General features: G+C 40.4%; 1 protein-coding gene and 1 long non-coding RNA gene across 3 annotated transcripts; both read left to right on the top strand.

Annotated features, from left to right (window-relative positions):
* Positions 1-3685: 3685 nt before the first annotated feature.
* LOC124980503 (uncharacterized) lies at positions 3686-14499 on the top strand. Of its 2 annotated transcripts, XR_007107820.1 has the most exons (4): positions 3686-4017; positions 7312-7381; positions 8734-8857; positions 14235-14499. It is a non-coding gene; the product is annotated as an uncharacterized LOC124980503 (long non-coding RNA). The 2 variants fall into 2 exon arrangements; XR_007107819.1 differs by lacking the exon at positions 7312-7381.
* Positions 14500-15044: 545 nt separating this feature from the next.
* Positions 15045-16646, top strand: LOC124979365 (zinc finger protein 594-like). Its single transcript, XM_047543827.1, is given in 1 exon segment — positions 15045-16646. A coding segment is annotated over 1 exon segment (1602 nt).
* Positions 16647-25675: the final 9029 nt, after the last annotated feature.

The raw sequence follows: 25675 nt of genomic DNA, 5'->3' as shown, positions 1-25675 counted from the left end.
ATATATATTTTTAGTTAGAAAGGTATGGACAGAGGACTGGTGAATCTTGCGCAAGTAGGGGGCTCATTTTTCTATTGTTTAAAAATAAAGGTGCTAGGTAGCTGCAGTTTAGAACCATGGGTTGCAAACCACTGCCACCTAGCGGCGTATTAAGAACTCAACACATTACGGGCAAAACAGCTGGAGTAGTAGAGTGTTTGCCTAGTATGCTCCAAGCCCTAGGTTAGATCCAAAAAAAAAAAGAAAGAAAGAAAGAAAAGAAAGCAAATCAGCCCTCAGCAAATCAGCCCTCAGTATTCATCCATATTTTGTTTGGGGCAAATTTTGTTTGGGGGCATTCTGTTACTGGGACAGAAGGCCTTTCTAGAAATTAAATAACCAATGTGGACCTCTTTGTTAGGCCTGTAGTAAGTATGTACATTGGAGGATTTCCTTAAGGTAATTTAGATAAAATTATTGACATTTCTCCGATCAAAAAGCAAAATCAATGATAAAAAAAGTTAGTAGATTATTTTCTTCATTTAAAAATATTTTTATTTCTTTCCTCTTTTCTTCGTTTTATCTCTGATTTCCATGGTGAGAGGTTTTTCTGCACCTGGATACAGAAAAACAACAGTGCATAGTAACTATTCAAAATGTTTGCTACCATGAGGAAAGAAAAAAAAACATTCACAGCCTCCCCTGCCCAGCTCCCATTATCTGGTTTTGTTCATTTTTTTTAATCTCAATGCCTAACACACACACACACACACACACACACACACACAAAAATTCAAGAATATTATGGAGGGTGAGGGTAATTATGCTCAGAAAAAAGGTAGAAAACTATGATCTTCAGAATGCCTTTCATTTTGACAATTCCAGAACAATAATAATGATCATAGGGGCTAAGGGTACATAGTTCAGTGGAAGAATTCTTGCCTAGCATGTATAAGACCCTGCATCCCCATCATCGCAAAATAATAACAACAATAAAGACAAAAAATATGACAAAGTAATCATGTTGAATTAAGATTCTTTCAAACAAAGGCAAGCTAAAATTACTGCACTGGCAATGAAGGGATTCAAGTCCCCTTACTATAGAGAGCTCCCTTTATCACCATCAAAACAGCCTTGCCCTAAGGATGATTACTGGAAGGATTCTCATTTTTAAAATAAATATTCATTATCTAAGTCTCCACAGTTAAGAGTTTGGATATGGAAAAGTCATCAAAATATGCAAATATTCACTCATCAACTTCCACTTCAAAAATAAGTCTCCTTGCAAACATCTCTCCCCATTTAATGTTCTTGCCCATCACCACCTATCTAGCTAGCATCTTTGCACTTGAGTAATATAAACATTCTGTAATACAAAAGCTGTACAATGCAAATTTATTGCAAAATAAAACTAAATATTCCAACAAAAGATGAATTTCACAAAGTGAGGGGGTAAATTATTGAATAAAAGAATTCAGCAAACTGCAGATAATCTGATTGGCCCAGCTTAGGTCACCTGCCCATCAATGTACCAACTGCTCTGACAAAAACAGGCTATGCAGATTATTTACTAGGCTAGGTTGTATACCCCACTCCTATGGCCAGGAAGTGTGGCACCACGAATTTTGGTCCACAGGATTTGTGAATGGAGGTGGGTAAATACACAAAAACATGCTACTAAGAAAGAATGAATAATCACAGCGAGTAGAGAAGAACTATAATAACCACAGTTCATCCTGCTGCATATTTAGCATCTTTTCATGTGTTTCTCAACCAGTTATATTTCCTCTTTTGTAAACTGTCCTTTTATATTCCTTTTACTGATTTTTCTCCTGGGCTGCTTACTTTTTCTTTTTCTCATTTTTTTATTGGTGCATCATAGTTGCACATATTGATGGGATTTGTTGTTGCATATTTGTACATGCACACAACATAATAATATAATTAGGCCAATATCACTTCCCAGCATTTCCCCCCTCCCTCCTCACCTGCCACCCCTTGGTCCCTTTCTTCTATTGATCTCTCTTTGATTTTCATCAGATTCACCCCCATCTTTCCTTTTCCTCTCTAGCTTCCATATGAGAGAAAACATAGGACCCTTCACCTTCTGCGTTTGACTTAGTTCACTTAGTGGTCTCTAGGGCCATCCATTTTCCTGCAAATGACAAATTTCATTTTTCTTTATGGCTGAATAAAACTCTATTGTATACATACCACATTTTCTTTATCCATTCATCCATTGAGGGACACCTAGCCTGGTTTCATAGTTTGGCTATTCTGTGAATTGTGCTGGTATAAACATGGGTATGTATATATCATTGTAGTAAAATGCCTTTAATTCTTCAGAGTAAATACCTAGAAATGATATAGCTGGGTCATATGGCAGTTCCGTGTCTAGTCTTTTTGGGAAGCTTCCATGCTGATTTCCATAGTGGGTACTAATTTACAGTTCCACCAACAGTGTAAAAGTTTTTCTCCACATCCTCTCCAGCATTTATTATTTGTATTCTTGATGACTGCCAGTCTGACTGGTGTGAGATGAAATCTCAGTGCAGTTCTGATTTTCATTTCCCTAATTGCCAATGATACTGAACATTTTTTCATGTATTTTTTGGCCGTTCGTATTTCTTCTTTTAAGAAGTGTCTGTTTAGTTCATTTGCCCAACAAATGAACAACATATTAGGTTGTTTGATTTTTTTTTTTTTTTTTGGTGTAAAGTTTTTTGAGCACCTTCTATAGTCTAGATATTAATCCTCTGTGAGAAGAGTAGCTAGTAAAGATTTTCTCACATTCTGAGTTGTCTTTTCACATTCCTAATTGTTTTCCTTTGCTGTGCACACGCTTTTTAATTTGCTGCTATCCCATTTATTAATTTTTGGCATTATTTCCTGAGCTTTTGGGGATCATATTGAGAAAGTCATTGCCTGTGCCTAAAAGTTGGAGTGTTGACCCTGCTTTCTTCTAGGAGTTGCAGAGTTTCTGGTCTACTTCCAAGGCCTTTGATCCATTTTGAGTTGATTTTTGTGCAGGATGAGAGAGAAGGTTCTAGTTGCATACTTCTACATATGGAAAACCAGTTATCCCAGCACCACTTGTTAAAAAAAAAAAAAAAGCTATTTTTCTCCAATGAATGTTTTGGCACTTTTGTCAAGGATCAGATGATTGTACCTATGTGGGTTTGTCTGGTTTTGTTTGTTTGTTTGTCTGTCTGTTTTTATGCCAATACCATGCAGTTTTTATTACTATAGTCTAATTTGAAGTCAGGTGTTGCGATGCCTCCAGCATGGCTTTTTGCTTGCCTTTTTCTTATTGCTTTTTAGGAGCTCTTTATATTATTCCACATCCTGTCAAATGTTACAAATATTTTCCTCTTAATTTTTCACGATCTATAGTTTTTTAAAACACATTGTTGAATTCCAATATATAACTTTTATTTGGTGTACTCTTACTGACAGAAAAAGTAAAATGAACTATAAATTTTTCTCACTTCCTAAGTTACACTTTTTGCGCATGCTAGGCAAGCGCTCCACCACTGAACTACACCTTTTAAAAAATGACGCTCTCCTTGCTTATTTCTCTATCGCCAACGCTTAGGGAAAAGCAAACCGAAAGCAATGAAAGAGGGCGGGGACGTTAAAAATGAGGAACAAAACAGAGAGGGGAGAAAAGATTAAAAAGGGGGCGGGGTGAATACAACTACTTTAAGAGGGTGCCCACCCCGACCCTACGCCCATCTAGGACGGCCGGAAGACTCGACGTCTCGGTAGTCTTCAGGGGGCAGACGCTCCCCTCCCGAAGCTACCTCCTCACGTGGCGCCTCGCTGCCAAGTGCCCCAACCTGCGCGGCGCGGGACCGCAGGAGTCACCTCAAGTGCTGGGGACCCCAGGAGCCGGTGGGAGGGTCCAGCGGGTGGAAAACCCCGCCTAGGGGATCGCTCCGGAAGTGGCCACCGGCGCCGCGCCCAAGATGGTGGGGGCTACGCGATGGCGGCCGCAGCGGGGGCCCTGATCGAGCGGGAGGCTGGGATAGTCTGGAGGTGAGACTCCACCGCGTCTGCAGAGCTGGGGGTCCCGGCGCTTGCGTTCCTCTGGGAGGTGGCGGAAGGGAGCATACCTCCCTAGGCAGGGGCGGGACCCTGCTTACTCAGAGCGGCATGGAGCCGGGCCCCTGGAGGACGTAGGCGCGCGGTGCGCAGGGCAGGGTCTCCGCGCGCCACACCCGGGGCCCCAGCTCCACCGCCACCCTCTGTGTCAGTTTGCACCAGTTTTCTCTGTGCAGACTGCAAACGACATCTCGTAAAGGCCCAGAGTCAAGTCAACAGGCATGAATTTACCCTGTTCCCTGCCCAGTGTCTGCCATGCGCCTTTGTATGTACAACCAGGATGTGGTTTCTAAATTCCAGGAATGATTGAGGGTCAGGGCCCTGCTGGGGAGACTAGACTAAACCACAGGAATAAACTGGAGTTCAGACATATTCTAATATTGGATTTAAAATATTCATACTGTTGGGAGTTCAGAGGCGAAAGGATTTGGGTAGGCTAGTCTCTTCTTTGTAAAGTTCCGCATAATAATACCTTTAGGAGTAGCATCGAAAGTTTTCCTTTGGGAAACTTTCCCAGATTGCTACCTCTCTGCCTCCATCTTCTGTAAAGCTTTACAGCTGTACTTATTTAGCATATGATTCATAAGCACTTATTTATGTCCCGTTTTTGTGTGACTCTCCTCTAGGCACCAACTCCATCATTGTTAAGCATTACCCATTGTATGCATGAATGTGAATTTAAAGGGACTGAAGTGATTAAAAGGTACTTGAGCCAGGCCTGAAGTAGCGGGGAGTTTTTGTGCAATATGAAAAATAATGGCCTCTGGGCCAGATTTGACTGTATGTTCTTGACTCATGCGTTTGTACTTACTTAAATTAGTGGCCAACATTTTTAAATCAGAAAATTTCACACACATAATCTAGATTTCCAACTTTAATTGAAAAATCAGAAGATGTTGCCAATCAGGGCCCACATACTTGCGTGGTGCAGTTACCATGAGTTGAGTAGCAGCACCCCTCCGCAGATTCAATAAAATTTCCAGATCTGTAGTTCCCTCTAATCTCCATTGTCTCCCTGACACTGAAGCAAAGTATCAGTTGTCATGGAGCATCTGGTTTGCTTTACTCATTCTAATTAACTCCCTGACCTCTGGCAGCTGTTTGAGTTTTTTATTCCAAGTGTAATGGAGTCGGAAGGGCATTACAGGTAGGAGAGTCATGGGCAAAGGTACAGAATGAAAACAAGTATAATTATGGAAAATTTAGAATCCTGGAGCACAGATTTGCTCTTAGATGAATCATACAGAGAATTCAATGTAACTGGTATTGTTACAAGAAATGACCATGTGAAGAGACAGACATAGAGAATGTCATGTTAAAATAGAAGCAGAAATTAGAGTGATGCCCCTAAAAAGCAAGGAACCAAAGACTGTCAGCTCTCACCAGAGGCTAGCAGACAAACATGGGATAAATTATCTCTTAGATCCTGCAGAAGGAAGCAGCTCTCCCAACACCTTTATTTTCAGACTTTTAGCTTCCAGAACTGAGAGAATAGATTTCTGCTGTTAAAGTCCACCAAATCTGTGGTCCTTTGTTACAGGAACACTTAAGAAACTTTTACAAAATCAAAAAGAAGTTATGATTTCCTTTAGTAGGTGATAGAAAATCATTCTAGGTTTTTGGTTATTGGTATCAGTGACAACAATGTTTTAGAAAAGTATTTCATCTGGCAGTGATGAAATGTCACCAGTATCAACTGGAGCCAGAAAACATGTTGAAACATGTTGAAAGATTTTATAGCAGTTCAGACTGCTGAGGCAGAAAGGTTCTGGACTAAGATGGAGTTGGAAAGAACATACAGATTAGTTTTCAGTTTGTCAATCAGATGGCATGGAGAGGGAAGAATCAAAGATGACTAGAGCAGCGGCTTCTGACATTTTAGCATTTGTAAGAATCTCTTGGAGGACTGTTAAACATAGATTGCTGGGCTTCACCCCAGGGACTCTGACTCAGTAGGTCTGGGATTGTGCTTGAAAAATTGCATTTTTACCAAGCTTCTGAGTGATGTTGCTATTGCTGGTGTGTGACTCACATTTTAGGTATCACTAAACTGGTGTTTCTGTCTCTAGATACAAGCCCCCTGAATGCAGGGATTTGTCTTGTTCACCAGTATATCATAGTAGGTGTCTTAGTTTGTTCAGGCTGCTATAACAAAAATACTATATGCTGAGTGGTTTATAAACATTTTTTTTTTCTTCTTACCATTCCGTAGACTTAGAAATCCAAGGACAAGCTGCCAGCAGATTGGGTGTCAGGCGTGGACCTGTTTCCTGGTTCATAATCTTTTCACTGTGTCCTCACATAGCAGAAGCCAGGGAGATATCTGTGCCTTTTCTTATAAGGACACTAATCCCATTTGTGAGGACTGGGCCTTCATAACCTACTAACCTATCAAAGGTCTTATTTCCCAATACCATCACATTTGACATTAGGCTCCATATGAATTTGAGAGGCAATACAAATATTCAGTCTAGGTTCATGATAAATATTTGTTAAATGGAAACTGACCGTTTAGACAGAAATGGGTGGTAAGATAAACAAATGTAGAAGCAAAATGATGTGGTCATTTTTATCTATTTGATTTATACTGTCAATAAGACATTGGACTGAAGAGACATTGTGAATATAGACTAAAATGTGGGTGAGAAATAGGAGTTTTTGACTTAGAATTCATTTGGTACAAAGGTGATAAATGAAGTCAGAAGTTATGGTCATCAAGATATCAAATGTTGAAAGACCAGGGGCTCAGCCTTAGCAACAGACATTTAGTGGAAGGAGAAAATTGAAAGGGTAAAGCCAGTAAGGAAGAAGTAGAGTGATTGGAGTATCATGTACCATAGAAATCGAGGGAGAAAAGAACTTCAGGGATTATTTAGTCAAAAGGAAAAGAAGAGAGAAAGCTAACCTACTATTCACTTATCCAAGTGTTTTTTGTTTGTTTGTTTGTTTTTCATTGAGTACCCATTTAGTTTAGGAACTGTTTCCACACTGAACAAAGTGTGCAGCTTTATATATTAATATGTACAATAACCCTTTGGATAAGTGATATTATTTTGGTTTCACTATTAATGAAATGTGGCTTAGGGAAATTAAGAAGCCAGGATTCTGATTTGGTTCTGCTTGCTTCCAAAACGTTCTGTTCAGAACTCTTTAAGTTACAATCATTATCACCTTTCTGCTGAACAGACTAACCTCTCTGTGATGATTCTAAAATATTTGTCATTTTAGATTTTCAACCTGAGTTCCTGACCCATTGATCCATCCATTTCCTGAGTATTTCTTCCTTGATACCCTACAGGTACCTCAAATATAATATCTAAAAGGGAATTCATCACTTCTTCTCCTCACCTCTACTCTTTTAGTCCAGTTATCCAATTTTGTCAGTCAAATTAGAAATTTAGAATGCTGTTTTTAATGCCTTGAATCCTTTTTTTTTTTTTTTTTTGGTAGTGAGGAATTATCCCAGGGCCTTGAACATACCCGACAAACTCTGTACCACTGACCTATGCCCCCAGAATGCCCCCAACCAGCATTGATTGATTGATTGACTGACTGACTGACTGACAGGGTCTTGCTAAGTTGCACAGGTTGGACTTGAACTTGGGATCCTCCTTCCTCAGCCTTCCAAGTATCTGGGACCACAGTAATGTACCACCACTGTCAGTTCCTTGGATGCTTCTTAATACTTCATGCTCTCCATCTAGAATACCATCAGTTTGCCTGGTTTTGCATCTTTAATATATTGATTCAACCAATTTCTTAGTATGCTTATTGGCAGTAGTTCATTAGGTGTTCACTTTCTCCAACATAGATTACTGTGGTAGTTTCATGACTGATATCCCAGCTTTCACCTGTATCCACCAGTCCATTTTCCAGAAAGCAGTCAGAGCAGCCGTTTAAAGAGAGAAATCTGGTCATTCTCCTGTGAGCTTCCCATTGCATTCGGGGAAAAGTCTAAACTTCCCAGTCTGGTTTACAAGTCTGTCCATAATTTGACAATTACTGCACCAGCTTCCTCTTTTACTTCTTGTACTCCAGTCATGAGGTCTCAGTCATGAGGCACATTCATGAATACAACATAGGCTTGCTCACCTCCTGGCCTTTGTCTACTCTATAGCCCCAGTCCGAAAAGCCCTTCCTTTTTCTTATAGGCTGATTATGTCCAATTTCCTTTCAGGCCTAAGTTTCAGAAAGTTTCCTTACCTGTCCCACCCCTACAAGGTTGTGCTCTTCTTGTAAGGCCCCACAACACCCCATATTTACCCTTATTGAGCACTTAACCCACTTTATTGACATTGTCTATAATTGCTACCACAAGCTTCTAAAGAACAGGAACTCTGTCATCCTCATTATTGTATTCTAACCATCTAGTAGAGTACCTGGTTCATAGTAGGTGCTCAATTAAAGAATAAATATTAAAGAATAGGGGAGAGGAAATACAATAAAAATGGAGATTCATCACAAAGATAGGGTGATGTGAGATGTTTTTAATCACATTGTCTCACACATTTTTGAAGTAAGAAGAAAGATTATCTACTGAGACCAAGAGTTACAGAAGAAATAGTAGAGATTTAGAAAGAGAAGAGAAGGTATGAGTATCTGTTGTTTGTACTGTATTGAAGAGTTATTGAGCAAGAACTTCCATTTCAGAAATTTAAGAAGCTGCAGGATGCTGCAAATGAGTCACAAAACAATGATGGATACCAGGTCTGCACTCGGTGGAAGTTCTGCAAGAAAGACATGCTAGAAAAGGAGATAGATCTGGTCTCACTAGGTAAGGGTTCTGATACCTAATTTAGAGTCCATACACTCTGAGTTCTCTGTGTTTTGGTTTAAAAATAAAGCCTAAGAAGTTTTGAAGGAGCTCAGTTGAATTAGAGGTTTCCATTAGAGGCAAAATGTTTTCTCTCTTTGTTCAAAGATATCTAGCCCAATTAGTGGAGATGGAAATTCACAGCTCTTGCTCTGCTTAAGTTTGTACTACCTCTGTCTTTCTATGAGAAGCCAAAGTGTGACCAAAAGCAAACTCATCTGCAAACCATCAAAACTACTTTCAACTGTCTTGAAACCTACTCTTCCTCATCTGACTGTCTTCACTAATAGTGCCACATCCCACCCACTGCCTAAGTCAGAAAGCCAAGTCATTCTTGACTCTTCCATAGTAGACAGTGCTAACCCTATTTACAGCATGTTCACAATATCTTGTTATTATTTATTTACACGAATTCCCCCTGCAACACACACTGTAAGTTTCTGGAGGCTAGAACCATATCTTATATTTATAATTGTATTCCTGATTTCTTATACAACGTTTGGAACATGGGAGGTGCTCAGGTAATGTTTATGAGGTGAACAAATCAATGAATGATATGAAACATGGAAGCCCTTTCCTCAGAAACTCCTGTTTCGACTGAGTTGGATTGTCCAGGAGAACTTACCTCTGCTCAGCCCTGTTTCAGATGTTATTGCCTTCTGCCATGGACATCCTCTAAAGGGAAGATTTCTTTAAATTACTTCTAATTCCTTTCATCTGTAGAATAGAGAAAAATTTTGGTTTGTGTGGCCACACATCTCTGCAGAGCCATGTGAAACTTGGAGTAGATAGTTTGCCAAAACTGCCCATGGCAAAGGTTGATTCTAATGATTCATATAGAGAGAAGTCCTTTTTGAGCTATTCCCAAATAATTTTTTTTGTTTCCCATTTCTAGTCTTCTTATTACTTTTCTTATAGCATCTTCTCTTTGTTCTAACTCTCAAATGAAATGATACTATAGGCCTGTTATCAGTCAGGATTTAGTGAGGAGACAAAAACAATACAAGTAACTTAAACAAGAAATGTTTAACATAAAGAATTTTTAACTAGTAAAAGATAGTTAACAACAGGTGTGGTGATACATGCCTGTAATGCCAGCAGTTCAGGAGACTGAGACAGGAGAATTAAAATTGCAGGACTCGCCTCAGCAATTTAGTGAGTTCCTCAGCAACTTAAGACCCTATCTCAAAATTAAAAAAATAAAAAGGGCTGGGGCTGTAGCTTAGTGGTAGAGTGCCCTTGGGTTCAGTCCCCAGTACCCAAAATTAACTAATTAATTTGAAAGACAGTTAACTATTAAAACGGTTAAAAGAGGACTCCAAGGAAATAAATAATGCAGAAAGCAGCCTTACCTCTAGGACCGAAGGAGAGTAAACAAGGAAAGAACCAAGAAGTTAGAAGAGGACTCCCCCACCCTAAAACAGATTCAGATATTTTGGAGGATGTGGCCACCAATGGAACACAAAGCCTGCTGATGAAGAAACCTGCCAGAGGGCATAGTCCAGAGCTGTCTGGGCATGGCCTAGCAAATGGGGGAGAAATTCACTGAAGAGTGTAGGCAGGCCACAGGTAGTCCATAGGTAAGTTCTGTTGAATGGTAGAAAAACTCACTGGAGGGTATAAGCCATCCAGAGCTGCCACACAGGAAGCCATCAAGCCTCCCATTTATTGATCTGGTGGCATTACCAAAACCAAAGAAGCTCATTGGTACCAGCAAAAGAAATTCCTTTGTCTTTATATGGCCATACAGTACTCCTCCAGTGCCCTCTATTGATAAAGCCAAATGACAGAAGAGAAATGTTTACAGGATCCAGCTCAAATATGACAAGTAGGGCATTGAAGACAAAAAGAACACATATAATATGGTCCCATTTTTGTATTAGGAAAAAATATACCCAGAAATAAGTTTAGAAGAATATATACCAATATTACAAAACATTAGTGGCATTTCTCTTTGGGTGGAGGAAAGATGGGATTATGGGGGAGTATTTTCTTCTCCTTGTTTTACTTTGCTATTTTTCCTATAATAGGCATGTAAAATTTTTGTGATCAACAAAAACGGGTTGGGCACAGTGGCTCATACCTGTAATCTCACGTTCAGGAGGCTGAGGTAGAAGTATTTTGAGTTCAGGTCCAAACTGAGCAATTTATAAAGACCCTGTCTCAAAATAAAATATGTGCTGGGTATTGACTCAGAGGTAGTGTGCTTGCCTAGCGTGCACAAGGCCCTGGGTTCAGTCCCCAACAAAACACACATGCACACACAGAATTATGGAAAAAGTATTTCTCTGAAAATTTTAGGATTCCTTCTGTAAAATTGTGGGAGGAAAAGGTTATGAAAAACATTAAGATTTTGGAGTCATTTCTATTTTAGATGGTATTTATTGATTCCATCATGAAAGATAGACAAATTAGCACAATTTATGCTTATTCCTACTACCTTTCCCCTCACAGTCCAATTATTTCCTCCAGTATGGAGGATTGAACCCAGGGATTTTCTACCCCTGAGCTACATTCCCAGCTCTCTTTATTTTTTATTTTAAGACAGGGTCTTGCTAAGTTGCCTCACTTAATGTGTATTTGATTATTGTTCTATATTGACTAGTTTTCTCTATAATCACATTTATACCTATTTTATATGACTTCTCAAGGCCTTATTATAAACCTATAGTGATTATTTTTATTGTTTTTATGTGAATTTCATCTATATAATGCTTTTCATTTGCTTTTCCATTTCTTTCTTCAACTTTGTCAAATTACTGCTTAGTTCTTTTTATTGTTTTATAGTCTATAATCTGTTTTAAATCCTTATGTCTCCTCTTTAAGTTTTTTTGTTTGTTCGTAGTACTGGGGAGTGAACCCAAGGGCCATCTATCACTGAGCTACATTCCCAATCCTTTTTATTTTTATTTTTTATTTTAAATTTTTTTTGGTAGTTGTAGGTAGACAGCATGCCTTTATTTTATTTCTTTCATTTTTATGTGGTGCTAAGGATCGAACCCAGTGCTACGCAAGCGCGCTGCCACTGAGCCACACTCCCAACCCAGGCCCTTTTTATTTTGAAAGAAGATCTCATTAAGTGGCCCAGACTGGCCTTGAACTTGTGATCTTCTCCCTCAACCTCCTGAGTAGCTTGGATTATGTGTGTGTACCACCAGTCTTGTATTTCAAGAGTGATTTGGGTCTATAATTTCTTTGAGATAATAGAGAATTCTCTACTGAATGCTTCCTGTTAATTCCTTTGGTTCCTCATATATGTATGCTTCTGATCTGCTGGTTACTCATGTCCCTTTCTTAAACAAACAAAGAAAAAAAACAAAAAACTATTTTTAAGTATTTGTCCCACAGATTTATCTTACTATTATTCAACAATAAATGAGACAAGCTCTCTATTAAAAAGTACTATGAGGTCTAGGGTTGTGGCTCAGGGGTAGAGCACTTGCCTGGCACATGAGGCACTGGGTTCAATCCTCAGGACCACATGAAAAATAAACGAAGTTATTGTGTCCATCTTCAACTAAAAATATTTCTTTAAAAAAGTACTATTAAAAGAGACAGAGGAAATTGAGCTAGGGCATGTCAAAGCCTACATATGAATTTTCTGCCATAACACCCTCTCATCTAATCTAGAGTATGTCTCCCTCCAGACTTCGGTTTCCAAGAAATCAATGTGACATAATAAGAAGCCCTCTAGATGACATTTTTGTAATAAAATTTGACAGTCACCTTTCTACTTCTTCACCTGTAGTTCCTTAGCTAGGAACTAGGTAGAAGATGATGAAAGTTACTGCCAGAAATGGTATATTCTTTAGCATTCTGTTCCCTGCCACCCTTATAGGGCAAACTGGAGCTCTATGGGGACAGTCCCTATATTCTCTGAGACCTTCCCCTCACCCAATGTCTATGGATCTCCACTTAAAGATCACTGAGTGTGCCTTTGGGATATGGTACTTTGGGACCCATTGTATATAGCCCTTTTGTAGAACATGGAATTTATCTCAGTTGTTGTTTTAATTATTTTCAGTGGGTTTTGAGAACTACCTTTACTCTACCATATTTTAAATAATCTGTTTCTGAATTCCAAACAATATATATCAAACAAAAGAAAAGGTCCTATAAGAGAAAGTTATAACAAAACCAATTCTTTGCAGTAATTGATTTTATTGTTCCTTTACTGAAATCCATCCTGAATGTGGAGATTTATATTAGGGACACATTGCTTAATGATAATTCTTGGGCTTTTAGGGTAAAGATTAATAGTAATATTAGTGGGCTAGGGGTATAGCTCAGTGGTGAAACACTTGCCTAGCATGTGCAAAGCCCTAGGTTAAGGACTGGGGATATAGCAAATGTAGTGCATTTGCCTTGTGTGCATAAGGCCTTTGTTCAATCCCCAGTACCAAAAAAAAAAAAAAACCCTTGGTTCAATTCCCAGTACTGCAAATAATAATGATAGTAGTAGTAGTAGAATAACAACAGCTGGCACTTATATAGTTTTCTAATGACACGCATTATTCTAAATGTTTTATATATACAGGTTGCATATCCCTTATGCAAAATGCTTAGGACACTTCTGTTTCTACTTTGGGACTTTTTTGGATTTGGAATATCTGCATGTACTAAATGAGATATGTTGGGGATGGGAACCAAGTCTAAACACCAAATTCATTTGTTTCATATATACTTATACACAGGTATAGGATAATTTTTATATGGTATTTTCAGTGTTTTTACTGTGTTTTGACTCCAACCCATCACATGAGGTCAGGTGTGGAATTTTCCACTTGTGGCATCATGTCAGTTTTCAAAACGTTTGGATTTTAGAGCACTTCAGAATATGTATTTTTGGATTAGGAATACTTAACCTGTTATTATATGCATTTAGTTCTCATAATAACTCTGCGAGGTAAGTACTTTTATTCTATTTTATAGGTAAGGAAACTGAGACAGTGAGAGGTCCAGTGACTTTCCTGAGATCACAGTTAGTTAGTGATGGATTCAGCAGTCTAACCCTGGCAACTTGCCGTACAGTCCATGCTCTTAATCACTGTGCCATGTTACTTCAAATTCATTTCAAGATTAAGGACTAGAGAGTTCAAATCATCAGGATCAAACTGAAATGACTCTCCAAAGAGCTTAGAACTATGTTTTAAAACTGGGTGAGATCAGGGATTTGATAATATAGACACTTAAAAGCAATAAGTTAATCTGTCATCAAATTGCAGGAGGATGTAAAATTGCCATCCAAAAGGAGGCAGTTCTACCACAATGCCAGAAAGAAAAATGCTGCATTTTAGAAAAGGAGAATTGATTTTTTTTTTTTTTTTTTTTTTTGCAGTGCTGGGGATCAAACTCAGGGACTTATGCTTGCAACACAAGCACTCTACCGACTGAGCTATCTCCCCAGCCCAAGGAGAATTGGTTTCTATTGAAATGACAGCCATGTGTTTTCATTTTGAAGCATTGTTTCATAGTGTCATGACATATGGAATAAATGGGTAGTATTTTATTTATTAATTCATTGCCTCTCAACTTCAAATCCACTTGTCCTTGCTTTGCTTGTGTTACTTGGGATGAACCTTATAAACATTTATCCTTTGCCAGATGACCCAAGATATAGTCAATAAAGAATGCTGAAGGGTCAGTGAATTCCTATAGAAAGAGAAAAGAACCTCATCCTGGTACCAGTGTGCTGTTTATATACATTTTTTTTTTTTTTTTTTAAATTTATGGGTGTGCTACCAACAGGTCAACTTTTAGGTATCCTTGTGGCAATGCTTCCTGTAAACCATTTCTGACCTGACTGTATCATCCAGTGAGTTCCTCCTCATTCTACAGACCACTTCCTGTAGACTAATTCCAGACTGCCAACCTCCTGTCATGAATTTTACTACCACCCTTCAGGCCACCCACTAAGACCAGCTCCCAATATACCCTGGCAAATCTCCACCAACTGGGTTTGTGTTCCTGTGGTAGTCATGATCTCTCTAATAAGGTCTGACTCAGCTCTGGTGAGGGAAAGGGTCTTCTTTTAAAGTCTTTTATTTCTCTCTCTTATACTATCCAGTACAGATAAGGGTGTTTTGGTTTTTTTGTAGGAACACAGAATGATATACTTATCATTTCAGATTCTGAGACCAGAAATAAGATGAAACAGTGAAAGTCAAAGATGGAAATGTCTGAAGAAAAAGATTCAGCAAGAACTTCACCAGAAAGACTACAAAAGCTCATCTCCCAGGAATGTGAGTTAATCAATACCAGTGATCCTGAGGACCAGATATTGAGGCACTGTGTAAGCCCCTTAGAAGATGCAGTGAAACATCTCCCATCCCACGAGGGAGTTATCAGGGAAGTGAATCTCATCCCCAAGAAATCCATCGCTGGAGACCAAGGATGCAATGGAGAAAAAATACTTTCTGCAGAAGAAAGATCCCATAGATATGAGGTCTGTGGCCAAAACTTCAAACAGAAGACAAGACTGACTGAACATCAGGAAGTTCATAACATAAATAAGATCTATGAATGTAAGGAATGTGGAAAAATCTTTAACCGGAGCTCAAACATGATAATACATCAGAGAATTCATATGGGGAAGAAACCATATGTATGTAATGAATGTGGAAAAGACTTTAATCAGAGTTCAAATCTTATTATACATCAGAGAATCCATACAGGAAAGAAACCATACATATGTCATGAATGTGGAAAAGATTTCAACCAGAGCTCTAATCTGGTTAGACATAAAAGAATTCACAATGGTGAAAATCCCTATGAATGTAAAGAGTGTGGAAAGGCCTTTAAGGGAAGCACAAACCTTCTCCTACACTTGAGAATCCATAATGGAGGGAAACCCTATATGTGCAGTGAATGTGGAAAAGCCTTCAATCAAAGCTCAGATCTTATTATACATCACAGAATTCACACTGGAGAGAAACCCTATGAATGTTATGACTGCGGACAAACGTTCAGTCAAAGTTCACACCTAGTTACACATCAGAGAATTCATACTGGAGAGAAACCCTTCAAGTGTAATCAGTGTGAAAAAGCCTTCAGGCAGCATTCTCGTCTTACTGAACACCAGAGACTTCACAGTGGAGAAAAACCCTATTTATGTCAAGAGTGTGGGAAATCCTTCAGTGGTCACACAGCTTTTCTTAAACATCAGAGACTACATACTATAAAGAAACTTGAATGTGAAAAAGCTTCCACTTTTGACTTGGACCTTATCAGACAACAGAAAATTCATAAGGAAGAAAAACCTTACAAATGTACTGAATGTGGGAAAACTTTCTGGGGAAGTTCAGATCTAATTCGGCATTGGATAATTCATACAGGAGAGAAGCCCTATGAATGCAGTGAATGTGGGAAAGCCTTTAGTCAGAGGTCACACCTGATTACACACCAGAAAATTCATACAGGAGAGAAGCCCTATGAATGCAGTGAATGTGGGAAAGCCTTCAGACAGCGTTCCCTCCTTATCCAACATCAGAGAGTCCACAATGGTGAGAGACCCTATAAATGTAAAGAATGTGGAAAAGCCTTCATTTGGCACACAGCCTTTCTAAAACATGAGGGACTTCATATCATACTGGAGAGAAACTTGAAGAATGTGAGGAAGTCTTCAGCAAGAATGAGGAACTTAGGAAAGAGCAGAGAATTCACCAAGAAAAAAACACTTCACAGTATAATCAGAGTAGTAGAACTTATAGAGGCAGCTCTGACCTTGTCAGACATCAGGAAGCTCATATAGGAGAGAAACCATATGAATGTAGAGAATGTGGGAAAACGTTCAATCAGAGCTCAGATCTGATAAGACATCATAGAGTTCATAGTGGAGAAAAACCTTATGTATGTAATAAATGTGGAAAGTCCTTTAGGGCCAGCTCAGATCTTATTAAACACCATCGAGTTCACACTGGAGAGAAGCCCTACAAGTGCCCTGAATGTGGGAAAGCCTTCAGTCAGAATTCACACCTTATTAGTCATCAGAGAATTCACGCTGGGGAGAAACCTTTTGAATGTAGCCACTGTGGGAAGGCCTTTGGTGGGAGTAGAGCTTTTCTGAAACATCAGAAACTTCATACTGGAAAGGAATTTGGGGAATGTGAGAGTCTTCAAGTAGGACTTAATACTACCAGGTAGGAGAAACCTAATGAATGTAGGAAAAGCCTAGTGGAAACTACATCTTACTACACTACAGAGAATTTTTTATTGTTGGGGGAAAAAATTGAAAGCAGAAAAGTATTAGAAAATCCCTGTTGGGTGAAAAACATACAAGTGTAATCAAGTGGGAAAGCTAAAAGTTCTTGGGCATAATAACCTTTTTCTGCCTCAGTGTTGACACTGGAGTATGGTCCCAAAGATATAATTACTTGATAATGTTTTAGGGGATTTCTGTCATTAAAATCATTAGAAATCACTGTGGCAACAACCCCAAAACTAAATTCTTCATGGAAGAAGCTGTTTCAATCTTTCCATAGTCCAGAGACAATATAAATCTGTTCTAAATCTTTCGTTGGGGTCTTTAGGATACATATGTATCCCCCTTCTTCCTTACAAAAAAAAGTGCTCATGCATATGCCATAATGCTAATTAGGATAATCCACTTATTGATAGGAAACAAAAAGATAATAAAAATGACTTGAGGTCTGGAGGTATAACTCAGTGGTAGAGCTCTTGCCTAGTATGTGTAACATCCTGGGACCAATCCCCAGCACCCTCCTCCTCCAAAACATACATACATACAATAGCTGAAGACCAGGACACCAGAGCTAAGACAGGTATTCCTAAGAGAAAGACTCGTGACTTAGGAGTAAGTAGTATCAGAAAATTGAAGAGAGCAAGAGACAGGAGAAGAGTATGTACTAGGAATAGAATTAGACAGATGTTAGACTATTTAGATGACTTCTTTGAAAGATCAGATGATTAAAAAGTTTTATCTTTAATGACACAGCTTATTTGAGAAGTGGAGAGTCTAAATAGAACTCTAGAAATAAGCCAGTCAAATAAGGTGATTGAAAATACTAATTAGACCCTGCTTAATTATATGGGCCCTGACTGTGCAATCAAACTCAATCATCAAATATTTGTTATACTCTGACCTACTAGCAGATTGTATATTAGTTTCTATAAGTCATCAAATAGGAAAACAACCAAGTGGGTCAATATAAAACAAGGAGAAATACAACTTCATATCTTCATAATAGAGGTATTTAGGAGATACAAGGAGGGAGTCAGCAGTTCTCCCTTGGGGTTATTTTGCCCTCTTCCCAGGGGATAGTTTAGCAATACCTGGGAACATTTTGGTTTTCACAACTGGGAGGAGAGACTACTGGCCTCTAGTGACCAGGGGCAGGTTTGCTACTATCTTAGTACACAGCCCCCACAACAAAAAATTATCTCGTCCCAAGTGTCCATAGTGGCATAGTTAAGAAATCCAAGAATATTTAGGATCCTAGTCCCTGGGGCCATTTAAACAAGTGTGAGGTGGGCATGGCAGTGCATCATCAAGAGGAATCCAGAGTCTGCGGGAAACCTTTAGACTGATGAACTGCTTCAAGAAGGTCAACCTGGTATAGTGAATGGAACATAGACTAAATCCAGGAGGACCAAAACTGAGAGAAAATTAGTCTAATAATCTGAGGAACAGGTACAATTAAAATGTGTATCAGGAGAGGTTTCCTCATGTAAAATAAAGATTTCATAGGAAATAAAACTATTACTGTCAACCTTATGGGAGAAAGTGTGTGTGTTCAGTAGAGGAAGTGAATGTTCAATAATTTGCCAATTCAGTCCACATTTCTCAACTTCGGGTGGAGGGAGAGTACTGAAGATTGAACCCAAGGATGCTTTGCCACTGAAACATATCCCCAGCCCATTTTATTTTTTTATTTTGAGACAGGGTCTCATTAATTTGCTGATGCTGGCCTCAAAATTGTGATGTATCTGCCTCAGCTTTCTGAGTTGCTGGAATTATAAGTGTGAGTCACCTCCCAGCTTTTTTTTTTTTTTTTTTTTTTACTTTTGGTATGTCCTTACATTGAAGCCACCATCAACTCTTGGTTGTAGTATTACCATACTACCTAATATGTCTTCATGCTTCCAACTCCTCTCTACCAGGCAGCATCAACTTTCTTTAAAACAAATCTGACAATGCCACCCTTTTTCTAAACTTCTGCATTGGTTTCCTACTAACTTCAGCCCTGAAGTTAAGTTCTTAAATTGACACATGTATTCTGATCTGGTCCCATTCATCCACCTATTCCAGACATATTAATCTTTTAATATGTGTCAGGCACTGGGGGCTACAAAGAGTAAATAGAAATAAACAACAGTGTCTTGTTCTGATAAAACTTATAAGAATGAAGGGGAGGGCTGGAGTTGTAGCTCAGTGGTAGAGTGCTTGCCTACCACCTTTGAGGCACTGGGTTCAATACTCAGAACCACATATAAATAAAGGTATTGTTTCCATCTGCAACTAAAAATATTTTAAAAAAAGAATGAAAGGGAAATCAATGAGACTAATAAATAAAATTACAATTGTGATAATTGCCAGAAAGGAAGGGCATATGGTAATATAATGAGAAGTTTAACCTAGTTGGGAAGGCCTTCCCTTTATAAATCCAACATTTACCCCTCAACCTCCTGCAGGCCTAGGCACTGCCTTCTTGCCCTATGCTCTTTCTAGAAAAATCCTTGTCAGGAAGCCTACTCACTTCCTAGCTCATTATTTTTTAGGACCTCCTTTGTGTTGGTTATAGTGATAAGCACTTAACCCCAACTTTATCTTTGCCTTGGTCTTAATTTGTATGTACTAGTGTCCCTGTTTTATAAATAGGAATCTAACTTCTGGAAATCAAAGTAATTTGTCCAAAGACCCACAACTGGAAGGGAATTCAAATTTCCTTGTGTGCAGGCCTCACAGACTCTGGTTACCTTCCCAGGTAAACTGCCAATTGGTATTAAGTGCTTCCACTGTGCTTCTATGGGCCACAGCCAACTTAGCTCATCAACTGTAATCTAGACCAGGCCCTTTCTGGACCTGGAGGTGGCTTTTCCCGTGTAGGGTCATGCCTTCAGATGTGAACCAAACCCTCAGCTGGACAGACATGGCTCATGTGGACCAGAAGTGCATCCCCTTCCCCTGGGTTTGTGTAGGAATAGAAGAATACTCAACTCTGGGTGTTAGTCCAGGGGAGTCCCCTGGAACAAGCAGCTGGTGACTGCAGGCTGAGAGGACCTGAGCAAGTAATCCTCTCAAGAGAGCATCCCTGAGTGCAGCCCGCGGCTTCTGGTGACTGGTTGGGGCGGGACACGACCACCGAGGTAGCTAGGCAGCTGGGCACTGGGGTCTAGTCGCTAGGTGCCCTGCCTGGCAGGGTCTGGTGCCTTGAATCCCTCCTTCCCCAGATCCTGCAGCCCTGGCCTACATCCTCCCAGAGTGCTCCCCATCCCAGGGCACTGCAGCAAATAGCTCTGCCTAGCTCTGCACCCAGAGAACTGATATTTCAGCATCCAGCGACTCCGTTGGATACACTCGGACAGTGTCCCCAGGGAGCTGGACTTCTGGTCCGTGCACAAGGAGATCTCTGCGAGAACTGAGTGCAAGAGAGGGAAGGAGGCTAGGGCTTTCTGGGTAAGGAGCTTCTTCAGAGACTCCAAAGTTTTCCATGGGGACTATTTTTTTTTTTTAAAGGAAAGATGAGAGTTCTTTTATTGTTACTTGAAATGCACATTTGTGTCACTCCTTCCAAAAGTAAGTGAAACTGGGAGGGTATAAAGGAATGTTTTTATACAGGAGTGCCTGAAAAAATCACAAAAGCTTTGTCTGAGTCACAAGTTTCTTCTGTATCAATTTGAGACCTACACATCTTCCTAATGACATACAGAGTCCTACTTAATCTGTCCACCCTTTTTTTTTTTGTTTGTTTGCTGGTATGATTATAATTAGTTGCCACTCAGACTCCTTATCTGGAATTTATAACCAGCCAGTTACTTTGCTTTAATCAAGACCTGGAAAGAAGACAAGTCTCAACTGAGCTGGAAAAAAACTTACAAAGTCTTCTAATCCCCAGAATGGCTACCCAAGCTGCTAAAGAGGGAGAAATCAATACCATGGGTGATTTCGAGTTCCAAAAATATTAGTATATCTTGGGTGCATGGCAATTCCAAAGGGCACAAGAGCAAAAAGGAAAATAAGACCAAAAGTTAGGGAAGAAAAAGGGAGAATTTGTGTGAAATACAAAGTCTGGTAGTCCATTGTCAGAATACAGTATGTAGGCTTAATTGGCATGTAAGATCCAGTTGTGGGCATTTTGAGCTTTCCAACATGCATCCAATCATGGACATTTTAACAATAGCTTTAGGCTTTGTCCTCACCAATTTCAAAACTAGCCAATTATAGATTATTAGCCTACCCTTCTCCTATCAGAGCAAGGGCAGTACTGTGTTAGGATATGTGGACTGTCTGCCCAACATTGCACAGGATGGCAGGCAAATCTACTTGCCAGGTTTGTTCAGTAGCACATTCTCCTAAAGAAGACAAGTATGCCTTGCTCAGCTACTTCTGACCATATGTTTGATTCCTTGTGGCACCACATTATTTCTAACATTATCTGGAATACAGTTGTGGCTGTTTTTCCTTAATGTTCTTAACTTGTCTCCTTCATAAAACAAACTTCCTCCTGAGTTGGAAGAATATTAGGGTGTGACCTTTTTTTTTTTTTTTTTTTTTTTTTTGAGCAGACATTACAAATAAATCCCTCAGGGATACACACTGTCTCTGTTTTGTTTTGAAATAACTTCTCAATAAAAAGGTTTGCTTGGGGGTGTAGCTCAGTAGTAAGTCCCTGCCTAGCATTCATGAGGAGGTGGGTTCAATTATCAGCATCACACACACACAAAAAGTACCCCCCTCATCACCCATCAAAAAAAAAGCCTCTAGCAAATAAGACGAGACAGACTGATATCTTGCTGGCTCCTTCCGGAATGTGTAGATAAGTCAACAAATAAGAAAACTACCAAGTATAAAGGTCCTAAGCACCTTTTGGACATGGGATCCTTTTACCTTCTCATCCCCACCAAAGTTCTCCCCTCTTAAAGGCTGGAAGTCCATGAACAGGCTTCCAGCATGGTTAGGTTCTGTCACCTTGCTGTGTCATTACACAGCAGAGATAAAGTGTTAGCACAAAAAGACCAGACAAGATGCAAACCTCACGAGTCAATTCAGCTGTTCATTCAGGGGTTCCAGGGATGAAATGGTGCCTATGGAACTCAGTTTCCTGGTGGAAAATGAGCCCACTGAACAAAGAAAGGGACTGGATTTATATAGGTTATTTTGAGGGGTAGTCTAGTGAACCTATCAGTTTCCTTGAACACTCAGTAATTTGAGCATTTGTCTGAGGGCAGTGTCTGAAGAGGATTTACTTTGGAGGAGATAAACACCTCCTTAGAGACTGTCTTTCTGAGGATGTAAAACACCTCCTCTCTTCCTTTAACCAGTATCTGGAAAACATTTGTGTTGGGAGATGAAAGCTGTCCATGCATGGCCTTCATTTTTACTCCCTTTTTCTCAGGCATCATTATCTTGGGAACTTCTCATTCTCCATATCCATTAGAAAGGCCCAAAGATCTTTGGTACCTCTCCTTAAAGGTCACTAATCCTATCATCGTAACCTTGCCCTCTTGTAACAGCTGTGCTCTTGTGACTTCATCTAAACTAATTATTTTCTAAAAAGTCAAAAGATCAAATACTATCACATTTTGTTTTAGAGCTTTAAGATATGAATGTTGAAGGGACACAGTCCAAACCATAGCATTCCCCCATTTTTTAAAAATTTCTATTTTAAAAGACTTTGGGCTTTTGAATTAATTTTAGGTTCATGGCAAAATTGAGAGGAAGTTAGGAATTATTCTTATAACCCTGGTCCTACATATGCATGGCCTCCCCCAACATAATATTCCCCACCTAAGTGGTATACTTGTTACAAGTGATGAATTTACAAGGGCACATCATAATCCCCCAAACTCTATAGTTTACTTTGAGTTTTATTCTTGGTATTGAACATTCTATGACTTGGAACAAATGTATAATGGCATGTATCCACCATTATAATATAAACATAGTATTTTCACTTCCCTAAAAATCCTGTACCCCAAACCTTTTTCCCTGCTTGGGGTACTGGGGATTGAACTTGTGGCACGTTACCTCTGAGATATTTTCCCATCCCTTTTGAGACAGAATCTCTCTAAGTTGTCCAGGCTGGCCTCAAATTTGTTATTCTCCTGCCTCAACCTCCTGAGCATGTGTCATCATACCTGGCTAAAGATGTGATACAGCGGGGTGCCAAGATGGCGGCCTAGAGGGCAGCTGCATTTCGCGTTGCTCCAGGACGCAAGATTCAAAAGAGGAGATAGTGAGAGACTTGGGACCAACTCAAAGCCACCGGGTGAGTGTCTCCCGTTGGGGAGGCGTCCCAGATGGGGCAGTAGCCCCGGAACACAGGGAATTTGTGAAGTGGAGTTGCTCGGCGAGACACCCCTCCGCCTGCTGGAGCGGTAAACACGGACCACTGGGATCATCATAGAGGAGGCGGCTCAGCACAGCGCTTAGACTCGAGCAACCACTGGGGCTCTGGGCGGCTGCCTGAGGAGGAGCTGCGTGGTGAGCTGTTTAGACCCAGAATGACCACTTCTGAACACCGGGGGGTTGCCCGGAGGAAGAGGAGAAGCGCGGTGGGTCGCTTGGTCTAGGAGTGACTGCATCAGAGCCACAGGCAGTTGCCAGAGGAGGAGCTGTGTGGCGAGCTGTTTGAACTCAGAACGACTGCTCCAGAACACTGGTGGCCTGCCTGGAGGAGGAGAGCGGTGGGACGCTTGGTCTAGGAGTGACTGCATCAGAGCCAGAGGAGGAGGCCAGTGGTGAGTTGATTGGACTAAAAGCGACGGCTCCTGAACACCGGTGGCCTGCCTGGAGGAGGAGTGTGGTGGGTCACTTGGTCTCGGAGCCACCGCTCCTGAACACCTGGGGGGCTACCCCAAGGAGGAGGAGGAGGAACAGGGCGGGTCACTTGGACTTGGAGTGACTGCCTAGGGCTACAGGTGGTTGGCGGGAGGAGGAGACCCGAAGTGAGTTGTTTGGACTCCTAGTGACTGCATCGGAAACTGGGCGGCTGTCCAGAGGAGGAGGTGTGTGGCGGGTCTCTGGGTCTCAGAGCTATTGTACGGGGCTCCAGGTGGTGGTTCAGAGGAGGGGCTGCATAGCCAGGCAATTGGTGCAGAGCAGGGTCCCAGGAGCTAGGTGGCTTCTTGCTGGAAGAGCCACACAGAGACACACCTAGGGGCGGAGCGAAGTTTCCAGGGCTGCGGGCAGATTCTTGGGAGAGGCAGCCTAAGGAGACTCGCCTGCGAAGGGTGAGGCTCCCAGGGCCAGGACGTAGGTCCGGGCCCCTGGGATCGTTGCAGAGGAAGACAGCCCAGCCCAGGTGGTAGTTGTAGATTGAGGGGAACCTCTAGGAGGACAACTGACCAGCGAGACGTTCCCACCGAGTGAGTCTTCCCGGCCGGGGGAGGTTTTCCCACAAGGACGGTAAAACCAGAGACACAGGCACAAACAGGCCTTGCCTCAGCCTGCAGTCTAGTTCCCCATTGGATGACCATTGGTCAACAAGTGGAGGCACCTCTGCCCACTAGCAGGGAATATACGCCACCTGAGGGTCACCACCCCTAGAGAGGCAGCTTCTTCGTGGAGCTCTGCATTATCAACCTCCTCCAAGACTTCAGGCTACTGAAGGATAAGAGGGGATATACTAGCAATCTTCAGGGACATTATAAGTTGATAGAGGAAATCTGCAATATCTTAATGACCCACTGATTCCTGAACAATATGAGAAAACAAGGGAAGAAAATGCCCCAAACAAATCTAGATGTTACATCAATAAAATCCAACGACAGCATGGCAGAAGAAATGCAGAAAGGGAGTTCAGAATGTACATAATTAAAATGATTAGGGAAGCAAATGATGAGATGAAAGAGCAAATGCAGGCATTGAACGATCGCACCAATCGACAGTTAACAGAGCAAATTCAGGAAGCAAAAGATCATTTCAATAAAGAGTTAGAGATATTGAAAAAAAAACAAACAGAAATCCTTGAAATGAAGGAAACAATAAACCAAATTAAGAACTCCATAGAAAGCATAACCAATAGGATAGAACAGCTGGAAGACAGAACTTCAGATATTGAAGACAAAATATTTAACCTCGAAAACAAAGTTGACCCAACAGAGAAGATGGTGAGAAATCATGAACAGAATCTGCAAGAACTATGGGATATCATGAAAAGGCCAAATTTGAGAATTATTGGGATTGAGGAAGGCTTAGAGAAACAAACCAAAGGAATGAACAATCTATTTGAAGAAATAATATCAGAAAATTTCCCAAATCTGAAGAATGAAATGGAAAATCAAGTCCAAGAGGCTTAGAGGACTCCAAATACACAAAATTACAACAGACCCACACCAAGGCACATTATAATGAAAATACCTAACATACAAAATAAAGACAGAATTTTAAAGACTGTGAGAGAAAAGAACCAAACTACATTCAGGGGGAAGCCAATACGGATATCAGCAGATTGTTCAATCCAGACCCTAAAAGCTAGAAGGGCCTGGAACAACATTTTTCAAGCTCTGAAAGAAAATGGATGCCAACCAAGAATCTTATACCCAGCAAAACTTACCTTCAAATTTGACGATGAAATAAAATCATTCCATGATAAACAA

This window comes from Sciurus carolinensis, chromosome 3 (assembly GCF_902686445.1).
Source record: "Sciurus carolinensis chromosome 3, mSciCar1.2, whole genome shotgun sequence".
NCBI classification, from domain to species: Eukaryota; Metazoa; Chordata; class Mammalia; order Rodentia; family Sciuridae; genus Sciurus; species Sciurus carolinensis.
This window is presented reverse-complemented; position numbering and strand designations above follow the sequence as displayed.